We start from the raw sequence: 14,088 nt of genomic DNA, 5'->3' as shown, positions 1-14,088 counted from the left end.
CTAGAAAACAACCTTTTTGTTTTAAACATACATAAAGTTTTTATGCTTAGCTTCTGCTAGATTTAATTTTCAACGTTGGGCTACTACACTTTAAAATTGAAAATTCTGGGTACACAAGTTCTGACCCGAGTAAGACATTGTGAATGCCTCCCCTTTACTTCTGGAAAAATTGTTTAACATGTTAAATGGAAAGACACAAAAATTAAATTGCAGGGCTTTTTCATCCCTAGGGCTGTGTGCAGGAAACATGAGCTTATGCAGTATGACTTGGAGATGGCTGCTCAGGACTTAGCGTCGAAGAAGCAGCAATGTGAGGAGCTGGCAACAGGGGTGAGTGTTTCTCATTTAGAGCTCTAGGATTATTGCAGCGAGCCTTATGTGGGACGAGTGCAGTTATAATAACCAGGGGATCTGTAGCTTTCACAGGGGAATAATTTGTGGGCAGCTTTATAATTGTTTGGGTTGTGATCTTGCTATAAAAAGATGTAAGCCATTAAAATGTTGTACTATATTACTGTAAGACATTTTGCTGACATTGCCCCGTGTAATAAGTGTCATCTCATTGCTGATTAAGTCTGAGTGAAAAGACATTATTCTTTGGGATTGAAATAATGGCCTTTGTCAGGTTTAATTTTACAAGGTATATTATAGAAATTTTACTTTACTTTCTATCAGTTAAAAAAAGAATCCTTCCCCCGTTAGAATCAGTGCCTCTCTCCTAACAAGGAGCTTTCTGTGTGCTTTATCCTTGAATGCTTAGTGAATACTTGCGAAGAAAATTCCATATCTTATTGTATTAAACTTAGATCATTTGAATAACCAGCTTTCTACTGTCCAGCTGTTTCGTTGGAATAATGAGCTGTCGTCGTGAGAGCACACAATCTGGAAGTAGTGAAGCAGTGACAGTGCCAGCATTTAGGAGTCACTTACTGGTTAACAAGCACTTTAGTTTTAAAAGTGTTTGTATGTTACCCACTTGATACCTGTATGAAAAGTCACACCTATGTGGGAGAAGACCTGTGACCATAGGCAGGTATATGTTAGGCTTGATTTATTTTTAAAACTCAGGGGAAGGTCCCAGGCCATCTTCAGGGAGCTTGGTTCTCTTCGCCGGCATGTGAAGGGACAGGTGCTCCCTCAGTACACTCCAGAGAGTGAGGAAATGTAAGAGCAGCACAGCTTGGGTTTAGGCATCCTGTTTGATTAATAGAGACCCAAGTTTTAGTGTGAGTTATGCAGATTTTAAATATGTTTCTTTAGTTTGATTTATTTCCGTTGTTGCCTGTTGAATATTATCTATTTCTTATGCTATAGGATAATTTTTAAAAATATGACCACTAATGTGAAGAAATAACTTACCTAATACTTCACCTAGAAGTTTTCCATTCTATTAAGAAGGTCAGTTAGAATTTTACCCTTTTTGACTATTCTATATTATTCCAGTGTTAGAAATCATATGAGGAGCCCCTGGTTGTAAAGCTTATGGTGCTTCTGTCTGAGCCAGGGCGAAAGTTTTTAATTTCCTTTTTTTAAGTGTACAGTTTAGTAGTAGTAAGTACATTCACATTGTTGCATAACACCTAAAAATAGTCAAGATGATAAACTTTATATTTTACCATAATGAAAAATTTTTTTAAAAAGGACATTAAAAACTTTTTGATCTTGGGGGCCGGCCCCGTGGCCTAGTGGTTAAGTTCGTGCGCTCCGCTGCAGGCAGCCCAGTGTTTTGTTGGTTCAAATCCTGGGCGCAGGCATGGCACTGCTCATCGAGCCATGCAGAGGTGGTGTCCCACATGCCACAACTAGAAGGACCCACAACTAAGAATATACAACTATGTACTGGGAGGCTTTGGGGAGAAAAAGGAAAAAAACATTAAAAAAATAAATATTTAAAAAAAAAATTTTTGATCTTGCAAAATTGAAACTCTATACTCATTAAACGTCAACCGTCAATTTCCCTCCTCCCAGCCCCTGGCCACCCCCATTCTACCTTTTCCTTCTGAATTGGCTACTCCAGATACCGCATAGAAGCAGAATCATACAGTTTTTGTCTTTTTATGACTGGGTTATGTCACTTAACATTATGTCGAGGTTCATCCATGTTGTAGCATGTGTGAGAATTTCCTTCCTTTTTAAGGCTGAATAATACCGCGTTATAGGTATATACCATATTTTGCTTATCCATTCATCTGTTTCTATTTCCTTTTAGACCGTGAGAACATTTTCTTTGAAGGGAATGACTACCAAGCTCTTTGGTCAAGAAACTCCAGAGCAGAGAGAAGCCAGAATAAAGGTGCTAGAAGAACAAATAAATGAAGGAGAACAACAGCTAAAGTCTAAAAATCTGGAAGGCAGGTAAAAATGCTGAGATGTTTAACAAAGCTGGACGTGTAGGCTACATGGCAGATTATTTCTTTCTAATCTTTATAACCAGCTTCATTAGCATCCCTGAATATACCCTGTTCTTGTCAAATGCAATGATTGAATCCCTAATTTGAGTTATCAAAAATCATGTTATAGAAGCATTGTTTTAATGTGGGAAGGAAAAAGAAGAAAGAGTTTCAGCTTCCTAATATTTTTTCACTTCACTTTGCATGATTTCTACCCCTTGCACATTTCCTCTACCCTTCTTTTCTGTCATTTGACAAAAGGCTGCTCATTCTTCAGCGCCCAGCTCTTGTGTTACTTCCTTTTTTTTTTTTTTTTTTTATTAATGTTATGATGGATTACAAGCTTGTGAGATTTCAGTTGTACATTTTTGTTAGTCATGTTGTGGGTACACCACTTCCCCCTCCGTACCCTCCCCCCACCCCCCCTTTTCCCTGGTAACCACCGATCAGATCTCCTTCTCAATATACTAATTTCCACCTATGAGTGGAGTCATATAGAGTTCGTCTTTCTCTGACTGACTTATTTCGCTTAACATAATGCCCTCGAGGTCCATCCACATTGTTGTGAATGGGCCAATTTCGTCTTTTTTTATGGCTGAGTAGTATTCCATTGTGTATATATACCACATCTTCTTTATCCAATCATCAGTTTCTGGGCATGTAGGCTGGTTCCACGTCTTGGCTATTGTAAATAATGCTGCGATGAACATAGGGGTGCAACGGACTCTTGAGATATCTGATATCAGGTTCTTAGGATAGATACCCAGTAATGGGATGGCTGGGTCATAGGGTATTTCTATTTTTAACTTTTTGAGAAATCTCCATACTGTTTTCCATAGTGGCTGTACCAGTTTGCATTCCCACCAACAGTGTATGAGGGTTCCTCTTTCTCCACAACCTCTCCAACATTTGTCGTTCTTGGTTTTGGATGTTTTTGCCAATCTAACGGGGGTAAGGTGATATCTTAGTGTAGTTTTGATTTGCATTTCCCTGATGATTAGCGATGATGAACATCTTTTCATGTGTCTGTTGGCCATATTCATATCTTCTTTTGAGAAATGTCTGTTCATGTCCTCTGCCCATTTTTTGATCGGGTTGTTTGTTTTTTTGTTGTTAAGCAGTGTGAGTTCTTTGTATATTATGGAGATTAACCCTTTGTCGGATAAGTGGCTTGTAAATATTTTTTCCCAATTAGTGAGCTGTTTTTTTGTTTCAATTCTTTTTTCCCTTGCCTTGAAGAAGCTCTTTAGTCTGATGAAGTCCCATTTGTTTATTCTTTCTATTGTTTCCCTCAACTGAGGAGTTACAGTGTCCGAAAAGATTCTTTTGAAACTGATGTCAAAGAGTGTACTGCCTATATTCTCTTCCAAAAGACTTATTGTCTCAGGCCTAATCTTTAGGTCTTTGATCCATTTTGAGTTTATTTTGGTGTGTGGTGAAAAAGAATGGTCAATTTTCAATCTTTTGCATGTGGCTGTCCAGTTTTCCCAGCACCATTTGTTGAAGAGACTTTCTTTTCTCCATTGTAGGCCCTCTGCTCCTTTGTCGAAGATTAGCTGTCCATAGATGTGTGGTTTTATCTCTGGGCTTTCAATTCTGTTCCATTGATCTGTGGACCTGTTTTTGTACCAGTACCATGCTGTTTTGATCACTGTAGCTTTGTAGTATGTTTTGAAATCGGGGATTGTGATTCCGCCGGCTTTGTTTTTCTTGCTCAGGATTGCTTTAGCAATTCGTGGTCTTTTGTTCCCCCATATGAATTTTAGGATTGTTTGTTCAATTTCTGTGAAGAATGTTCTTGGGATTCTGATTGGGATAGCATTGAATCTGTATATTGCTTTAGGCAGTATGGACATTTTAACTATGTTTATTCTTCCAATCCATGTGCAAGGAATGTTTTTCCATCTCTTTATGTCATCGCCTATTTCTTTCAAGAAAGTCTTGTAGTTTTCATTGTATAGATCCTTCACTTCCTTGGTTAAGTTTATCCCAAGGTATTTTATTCTTTTCGTTGCGATTGTGAATGGGATAGAGTTCTTGAGTTCTTTTTCTGTTAGTTTATTGTTAGTGTATAGAAATGCTACTGATTTATGCACGTTAATTTTATACCCTGCTACTTTGCTGTAGTTGTTGATTATTTCTAATAGTTTTTCTGTGGATTCTTTGGGGTTTTCTATGTATAAGATCATGTCGTCTGCAAACAACGCGAGTTTTACTTCTTCGTTACTTATTTGGATTCCTTTTATTTTTTTTTCCTGCCGAATTGCTCTGGCCAGCACCTCCAGTACTATGTTGAATAGGAGTGGTGAAAGTGGGCACCCTTGTCTTGTTCCTGTCCTCAGAGGGATGGCTTTCAGCTTTTGTCCATTGAGTATGATGTTGGCTGTGGGTCTATCATATATGGCCTTTATTATGTTGAGGTACTTTCCTTCTATACCCATTTTACTGAGGGTTTTTATCATAAATGGGTGTTGGATCTTGTCGAATGCTTTCTCTGCGTCTATTGAGATGATCATGTGGTTTTTGTTTTTCATTTTGTTGATGTAGTGTATCACGTTGATTGACTTGCGGATGTTGAACCATCCCTGTGTCCCTGGTATAAATCCCACTTGATCATGGTGTATAATCTTTTTGATGTATTGCTGTAATCGGTTTGCCAAAATTTTGTTGAGGATTTTTGCATCTATGTTCATCAGTGATATCGGCCTGTAGTTCTCCTTCTTTGTGTTGTCCTTGTCAGGTTTGGGGATCAGAGTGATGTTGGCTTCATAGAATGTGTTAGGGAGTTCTCCATCTTTCTCAATTTTCTGGAACAGTTTGAGGAGAATAGGTATTAAGTCTTCTTTGAATGTTTGGTAGAATTCTCCAGAGAAGCCGTCTGGTCCTGGACTCTTGTTTTTGGGGAGGTTTTTGATTACCGTTTCTATTTCCTTACTTGTGATTGGTCTATTCAGATTCTCCATTTCTTCCTGATTCAGTTTGGGGAGATTGTAGGAGTCTAGGAATTTGTCCATTTCTTCCAAGTTGTTCAATTTGTTGGCATATAGTTTTTCATAGTATTCTCTTATGATCTCTTGTATTTCATTGGTATCTGTTGTGATTTCTCCTCTGTCATTCCTGATTTTATTAATTTGCGCTTTCTCTCTTCTTTTCTTGGTGAGTCTGGCTAGGGGTTTGTCAATTTTGTTAATTCTTTCGAAGAACCAACTCTTTGTTTCATTGATCCTTTCTATTGTCTTTTTTGTTTCAATATCGTTTATTTCTGCTCTTATTTTTATTATTTCCCTCCTTCTACTGACTCTGGGCTTTGTTTGTTCTTCTTTTTCTAGTTCCGTTAGGTGTCGTTTGAGGTTGCTTACGTGAGCTTTTTCTTGTTTAGTGAGGTGAGCCTGTATTGCGATGAATTTCCCTCTTAGGACTGCTTTTGCTGCATCCCAAATGATTTGGTATGTCGTGTTCTCATTTTCATTTGTCTCCAGATAATATTTGATTTCTTCTTTAATTTCTTCAATGATCCATTGTTTGTTGAGAAGCGTGTTGTTTAGTCTCCACATTTTTGCACCTTTCTCTGCTTTTTTCTTGTAGTTGATTTCTAGTTTAATAGCGTTATGATCAGAAAAGATGCTTGCTATTATTTCAACTCTCTTGTATTTATTGATGTTTGCTTTGGTTCCCAAAATATGGTCAATCCTTGAGAAAGTTCCATGTGCACTTGAGAAGAATGTGTAACCTGCTGTTTTTGGATGAAGTGTTCTATATATATCTATTAAGTCCATCTGGTCTAATTTTTCATTTAATTCTATTATTTCCTTGTTGATTTTCTGTCTGGATGTTCTGTCCATTGGTGTTAATGGTGTGTTGAGGTCCCCTACTATTATTGTATTGTTGTTGATGTCTTCTTTTAGTTCTATTAAGAGTTTCTTTACAAATTTTGGTGCTCCTGTGTTGGGTGCGTATATATTTATAAGTGTTATGTCTTCTTGGTGGAGAGTCCCTTTTATCATTATATACTGTCCCTCTTTATCTTTCTTTATCTGTTTTGCTTTGAAATCTACCTTGTCTGATATTAGTATAGCGACACCTGCTTTCTTTTGTTCATTATTAGCTTGGAGTATTGTTCTCCATCCCTTCACTCTGAGTCTGTGTTTGTCTTTGGGGCTGAGGTGTGTTTCCTGGAGGCAGCATATTGTTGGATCTTGTTCTTTGATCCATCCTGCCACTCTGTGTCTTTTGATTGGGGAGTTCAATCCATTTACATTTAGAGTGATTATTGAGACGTGGGGGCCTACCACTCCCATTTTGTGTCTTGTTTTCCGGTTTTCTTCAGTTTCCTTTGTTTCTCGTCCCATGGTTTAATCTGTTCTGATGTAGAGCTGCTACTCTCTGTTGTTGTCCTTCTACTTATCTCCTCTGCTCTTGGTTTTGTAGCCCCTTTCCTTTTTTGGATTTTTCAGGAATGAGGGTTTTCCTGAGGATTTCCTGAAGAGGAGGTTTTGTGGCAATGAACTCCCTTAATTTTTGTTTATCTGGGAAAGTTTTTATTTCTCCATCGTATTTGAAGGATATTTTCGCTGGGTAGAGAATTCTCGGCTGTAGATTTTTGTCCTTCAGATTTTTGAATATATCATTCCACTCTCTTCTAGCCTGTAAAGTTTCTGCTGAGAAATCTGCTGATAGCCTGATGGGGGTTCCTTTGTAGGTTAGTTTCTTTTGCCTGGCTGTCCTTAATATTTTCTCCTTGTCGTTGACTTTTGCTAGCTTCACTACTATATGCCGTGGAGTTGGTCTTCTTGCATTGATAAAGTTTGGAGATCTATTGGCTTCTGTCACCTGAAGATCCATCTCCCTCACCAGATTTGGGAAGTTCTCAGCCATTATTTCTTTGAATAGGTTTTCTGCCCCTTTCTCCTTCTCTTCTCCCTCTGGTATACCTATAATCCTTACGTTGCATCTCCTAATTGTGTCTGATAATTCTCGGAGAGTTTCTTCATTTCTTTTAAGTCTTGCTTCTCTCTCCTCCTCTGCCTGCAACAATTCTATATTGCCATCTTCCAAATTGCTAATTCTTTCCTCCATATTATCGGCCCTACTGTTCAGAGCATCTAGATTTTTCTTAATCTCCTCTATTGTGTTCTTCATTTCCAATATTTCTGTTTGGTTCTTCTTTATCGTATCAAACTCTTTTGTGACATAGCTCCTGAACTTGTTGAGTTGTCGGTCAGAATTCTCTCTTAACTCATTGAGAATCTTAATGATGGCTGTTTTGAAGTCATCGTCATTTAGGTTATATATCTCATTTTCTTTGGGATTGTTTTCTGTGTATTTGTTGCTTTCTTTCTGTTCTGGAGATTTAATGTATTTTTTCATATTGCTTGATGTTGTTGATTTGTGCCTCCGCATGGAGATAGAGTTTAGTTGCTCCTTTCACTTGTTTCAGCTGCTGCGGTGGGGGGAGCAGCTGTTTATACTTCACCAACCAGGAACCCTGTCCGTAGTTGCTAACTGGGCCTGGGCCCCTCTTCGTAGCCACAGTGGCCCTTTGGATTCCCTCCTCTGCCGTGGGGGCCGTCACAGGGGGGCTTCAGGCTGCAGGTGCCTACTGTTGCAGCCCACCTAGATGTGCTCTCTCCTTGGGGTCTGCAACGGTGTTATGGGCTTTTCCAGCGGCCAGGGGTGGGATCACTTATATTTGTCACTCCGTTGCTGTCGGCACCCACCAAATCTCACTTGTCCTCTATGGGTCGCAGGAGAGCTATTGGCATCTTCTACAGTCTGTGGTTAGTACACCTAGCTATGCTGCTTTTGCCCTGGGGTCTTCCAGCCTTGTGGCTGGCGGCTGGGTGCCTTCTACTGGTGCTGTGCAGAGGCTTTCCCTAAGGCTGCTGTGAGCCTGTAGGGTTTCCCCCTAGGCTACTAAGCTGGGTCTCTGGAACTTTCTCCAGCCCCAGTCCTCTCTGAGATCTCCGGCAATCCCTAGCCTCACGGGGTGGGCAACGGCAGCTGGGGGTCGCCCCGCCCTCTGGGATTCTCTCCGGGCCTCTCCCGGAGCCGTGAATGCTCAGCGTGGCCCCTCTGCTAACGGCAGACAGAGAGTTTTGTCTGCTGCCCGGGCGGAGCTCCGGCGCTTCCCCTCCGGGTCGCAGAACCGGCCTTTGAAAGTTCCCCTGGCCCCGGTCCTCTCCGAGATCTCCGGCAATCCCTAGACCCACGGGGCGGGCAACGGCAGCTGGGGGTCGCCCCGCCCTCAGGGCTTCTCTCCGGGCCTCTGCCGGAGCCGTGAATGCTGGGCGTGGCCCCTCTGCTAATGGCAGACAGAGAGTTTTGTCTGCTGCCTGGCGGAGCTCCGGCGCTTCCCCTCCGGGTCGCAGAACCGGCCTTTGAAAGTTCCCCCCGCCCCGGTCCTCTCCGAGATCTCTGGCAATCCCTAGCCCCACGGGGCGGGCAACGGCAGCTGGGGGTCGCCCTGCCCTCAGGGCTTCTCTCCGGGCCTCTGCCGGGAGCCCTGAATGCTGGGCGTGGCCCCTCTGCTAATGGCAGACAGAGAGTTTTGTCTGCTGCCTGGCGGAGCTCCGGCGCTTCCCCTCCGGGTCGCAGGACCGGCCTTTGAAAGTTCCCCCCGCCCTGGTCCTCTCCGAGATCTCTGGCAATCCCTAGCCCCACGGGGCGGGCAACGGCAGCTGGGGGTCGCCCCGCCCTCTGGGATTCTCTCCGGGCCTCTCCCGGAGCCGTGAATGCTCAGCGTGGCCCCTCTGCTAACGGCAGACAGAGAGTTTTGTCTGCTGCCCGGGCGGAGCTCCGGCGCTTCCCCTCCGGGTCGCAGAACCGGCCTTTGAAAGTTCCCCTGGCCCCGGTCCTCTCCGAGATCTCCGGCAATCCCTAGTCCCACGGGGCGGGCAACGGCAGCTGGGAGATCTCCGTGCCCTCCGTGTCTCTCTCTGGGACCCTCCGGGAGCCCCGAGCACCAGGCTGGGTCTCCCCGCCAATGGCGGGGAGAGACTCTCCCCGCGGGCTCAGGTGTGCAACTCCAAAGTTTCCCTCTGCGTTTAGGAGTAATTGCAGGGGGTTTAGGTAGGGTTCTGGTCACCTGTTTCCACCGTCGCTCCTCTGTTGTGTTCTCGCTCCTGCCCTAGATGTGTGTGGATCCTCTGGGGGCGTCCGTTGGAAGAAAGCTGCTTGCGGGTACTAGGCTGCCCGTCGGGGTCGGAGAGTTTTCACCTATTTCCACATCCTCCCGGAGGAAAGTCCATCCACCTTCCGATGTATAGTCGCGTGGGTGTCTCAGACGTCCTGAGATGCTGTCTGGATATCCTTTGTCAAGTGATAAGTGTCCAAATAATTGTAGACTCGAAGGGCGAGAGACAAAGAGGACTACTCACGGCGCCATCTTGGCTCTTCTCCCCTGTGTTACTTCCTTTGCGAAGTCTTCTCTTATCCCCGCAGACTGTGTAGCACTGAGTTCAGGCCACTGTAGCGTAGCAGTTTTGTATGGGGTGCTTAGTTGTTCTTTATGACTGTCCCTGGCTAAATTATGAGCCCTTCAAAGTCAATGACTGCATCTTTTTCATCTTTATGTCCCAACACTTTGTGTAATGGTGGCTAGTAGTTAAGATTCAGTGCTGTCACCACTGAGGCCCGGGTTTGTTTCCAGTCAGAGAACCACACCACCTTTCACTTGTCACACTGTGGTAGCTGCATGTTGCTGTGATGCTGAAAGCTCTGCCACTGGTATTTCAAATACCGGCAGGGTCATCCATGGTGAACAGGTTTCAGCAGAGGTTCCAGACCGGGACAGACTAGGAAGAGGGACCTGGCCACCCACTTCCAAAAGAACTGGCCGTGAATACGCTATGAGTAGCATGGGAGCATTGTCTGATACAGCACCATTGGGTGAGATGATGGGGCGAAAAGACCAGGCAGGGTTCTGCTCTGCTGTCCACAGGGTCGCTAGGAGTTGGAATTCACTCAGCGGCATTAACAGCAACAAACCTCGAATAGGGCTTGGCATGTAATTATTCCATAAATATTTCTAGAAATTTAATTCTCAAAGGTATGCCATCACTGTTTGGCTCATTTTTCTTACTGTGGTTTTTGTCTGATAGTCAGTGAGTAGACCAAGTGTATGTCATTGGTTTGGAGGTGGTTTTGTTAATTTTTAGAACTGCTTGCACTAAATAAATCAAAGTAAACTTACATGAATAGAGTTTAAAAAGACAAATGCCTCAGACTTTTTAAAACTCTCGTCATTTAAAGCAAGGACGTGATAAATGTGATACATAATCCCATTCTTGTCACTAAGAGAGTATATTTTCCAGTGACCCTAGGAAGGCAACTTCATGTGGCATCTGTTAGGCTTGTGAGCTTCAAGGAGCCATCTGCATCTGTTTTATAGGAATAATTTGAAGCTGGAATTCTTGTGGCAAAAATATAGATTATTAAAATGTAGAAGAATGTATGACTGTCTGCTTTTCTCCCACTGTAATTTTTAGGAAGAGAAAAAAACAACTATTTTATACAAGCAATAGCTTTTTCCTCTATATAGAGAAATTAAAACCAACTCAAATGAGGACCAGTTATTTGAATTTACAATATATAATTTAATTAATTTAAGAATAATAATGACTGTACCTTTTATTTCAGAGAATTTGTGAAAAATGCTTGGGCTGATATTGAGCGCTTCAAAGAACAAAAGAACCGTGATTTAAAGGAGGCCCTCATAAGCTACGCAGTCATGCAGATCAGTATGTGCAAAAAGGTAGGTTTTGGTTTCAGTGAAGATACAGGTATATTCAGAAGTGCTTACAAATGTCTTTAAAACTAATTTCTCTTATTTGGACCAGAGTATTTATCATTTTCATTTTTAAAGCCCATTCTTCTCCCCTTCCAGAAAGTTTCCCAGTTTCTCTACTTAATTTTGAAAGAAGTGTCATAACATAAATATTGATTACTGAGTCTCCACTCATCTGAAGTTCCAAATTTATATGCCCCATTTATAACTTGTATTTGAAAATATACTCTAACAATGTTACTTTGATTATATCACGTTCTTGGACAGGGCGGTGAAATACTGTTCCTAACAGTGATGTATACTTTGATTGGAAAATAGCTTAAATGTTATTTTGGGGAAATGTGGTTATGATGTGGTTTGTTGTCAGAGTAAATCCTTCATGGAGCTGATATCTTCAGTAGAAGATATGAACGGTGAAGCTTATTCTGGTTAAAATAAGTGTTTTGACAATGGTGGAAATCTTTCTGAAATACTGTTGTAAGAACAAAACATAAAACATTCCTTAACCTTTTTTTCATAACCCAAGATCTGCCTGTCTGACCGCCAGTTAGTGCCAGTGCTTTACATTTGTCAGGCAGTTCACAGTTTATCCAGCGATTTAACCTGTGTTCTCTTAGTAGATCATACAGTAAGACGGATTCCCGTATTTATGAAGACCTCTCAGAGGGAGGAATCACACTCAGATAAACACTCTCAGGCTTTAACTTACCCCAAATTTCTATTTTTCTGGCTAGGAACCATCACTTTCCTAGACCTTTTCACTTGTATCACCAGCAGTAGCAGTAGACAGCAGAGATACTCTGAGGCGTTAGCACGAGACCCACACAGTAGTCAAGTGGGCTCCTTTTTTGTTGGGCAAATTCATATTTATGTCTCAGTGAGATTTAAGTTACTTCATGTTGTGGATCTCTGGGGTCACTTAAGAGAAGTTAAAACCATGACCCGTCAGTCTGCAGATGCTCATGGCTGAACATATTGTAGTTTGGTGCTCTGGAGTTCCCATCTCTGTTGCTGTCATCCCGTCTCTCCACTGCCTGCCTGCTTTACAGGGGGCTTCACATTTACGTCTTCCTTCAGACCTGCCTTTTTAAATCTCAGGTGGTCTCATAGATCAGAAAACAAAGGCTTTTAGAGTTGGTTCTGTTTTGTTTTGTTCCTATAAAAGACTCATTAATAAGCTCCTTGTGATCTTTCATTCGCTTCTTTTCCAAGTAAAATGCAGGCTTCATAGAATATCTCAAAGGATTTTTTGCCCCACTTTGCTTAGGGTGGTGTGGTTGAGGGTGCTAGAAATTAATCTCTAAATTAAAAAGATCTTACTGTAGGTATATTTGGACATACTGCTGGATAGCTTATGCGCCTACCCATGTGTCCCGAGGTCCTAACTGTAGTGAACAGGAGATTACTGACACGAGACGAGAAGAGTGGGTGTTCATCTTACTTCCCAAGAACAGTGCTGTAAAGTTTCGTCATGTTTTGTTTTCTTCCCTGCGTGGAACAGATTCGTATATTTGGAAATCCACAGTGTTCTTGTTTTTAGAAACTTAAAGTTAGGTATGAGAAGTCAAGATTAACATCAGGGTTTTTGTGGATAAATATGGGTGTCTATATTTTGTTCTTTTACTTGTGTGTTAACTTTTAAAGTATATCATACTTTGTTATAATGTCAGCTATTCAAAGTGGTAATTTAATATAAGTGAATTACTAAATTGCAGTAGTAATAAACCAAAAGAAAAAAATTTTAAATAAAAAAATATTAATATTAGTATTTAAAAAGCAAATATCACTTCTTAGTGTTTTTCTGGTCAACCTTTTTAATGGTAAATTTTCCAATTTGTTGAACAAGGAGGCTGAGGCTTTTAAGAAATACTTGATTGAGTGTCCAGTTATTTTATCTTTTTAAATTTTAAAAATTATCATAACAATAACATATATGCTCATTGCAAAAATTTCAAATAATCCAGAGCGTATTAAGTAAAAATTCTCTCCCTCCTCCCTCAAGTCCCCTTTTGAAACTCACCACTGTTACACCCTCAGTGTATCCTGGCAGACGTTTTTGAACATACACGATCTTGCAGAAAATATACTTTCCTCTTCCCCTCAGAAATGGGATGGCATTGCATGTGCTAGTGTGTAGTTGCTTTGTCACTTGATGTCTCACAGACATCTCACTAGGACGGTGTGTGAGATCTCTCTCAGCCTTTCTAACAATAGATACTCCATTAGGTAGTACTTTATCCAGCCAGCCTGAGACATTTTAAAGGATTTTTGTTTTTATTTACTTGTTTATTTGCTTTTCGTATTCCATCAGAAAGGAAAAAGACTCAAAAGATTCTTGATTTTTTTCTCTTGTTTGAAGCCTTGATAAATATTGACACACTTAAATGTTTAAGTATTAAAGAAAATATTCCTTCATGGATTAGCAGTTATTGCAGAATATAAATTTTTTTTATTGAAAAAGTACCTTTGTTTCTACCACTTCCTTAGGTTTTACTGTTGACATTTTTATAGACGTGCATTTTTATTTAAGCATATTAGGTATATTATAGGATATTAGCTTTGCTAAATAGTCTGTCAGAACCATTGAGAGGGATTTGAGAATTTAGTTCATAATTGATTTTTATCAAAACATTAGTTTTTAGACTAATTTAATAATTCGTAAATTTATATTTGTTAGACTAATAAGGTTTATTCTTTTGTTTCAAATGTTATATAGAAAAAACTCCTTGAGAACTTGTTTGATTTACAAACAGAAACGATATGAACATGTGATAGGAGTAAATGAGTTTGTTATGAACCTTGAAAACAGTTTTTCAAGAAGTTGTAGTTCTTTCTCCATTTTGAAGATGGGTTCATACGAATGATTTTCTTGCTTTTGTCAGAAACATTAGACATTCACTTACATTAGCCATT

The 14,088-nt window shown here is 40.9% G+C and overlaps 1 protein-coding gene across 1 annotated transcript in view; it reads left to right on the top strand.

Annotated features, from left to right (window-relative positions):
- The window catches only part of SNX4 (sorting nexin 4), a 68,870-nt gene that overhangs the window by 53,468 nt on the left and 1,314 nt on the right, over positions 1 to 14,088 (top strand). The window contains exons 11-13 of the mRNA XM_044771415.2: positions 231 to 330; positions 2,210 to 2,355; positions 11,028 to 11,142. Of these exons, the coding sequence (XP_044627350.1) occupies positions 231 to 330; positions 2,210 to 2,355; positions 11,028 to 11,142 (361 nt within the window). The remainder of the gene's footprint in view (positions 1 to 230; positions 331 to 2,209; positions 2,356 to 11,027; positions 11,143 to 14,088) is intronic.

The sequence above is a fragment of the Equus asinus genome, chromosome 5 (genome assembly GCF_041296235.1).
Source record: "Equus asinus isolate D_3611 breed Donkey chromosome 5, EquAss-T2T_v2, whole genome shotgun sequence".
NCBI lineage: Eukaryota > Metazoa > Chordata > Mammalia > Perissodactyla > Equidae > Equus > Equus asinus.
The sequence above is the reverse complement of the archived record's forward strand: the minus strand, read 5'-3'. Positions and strand labels throughout refer to the sequence as shown.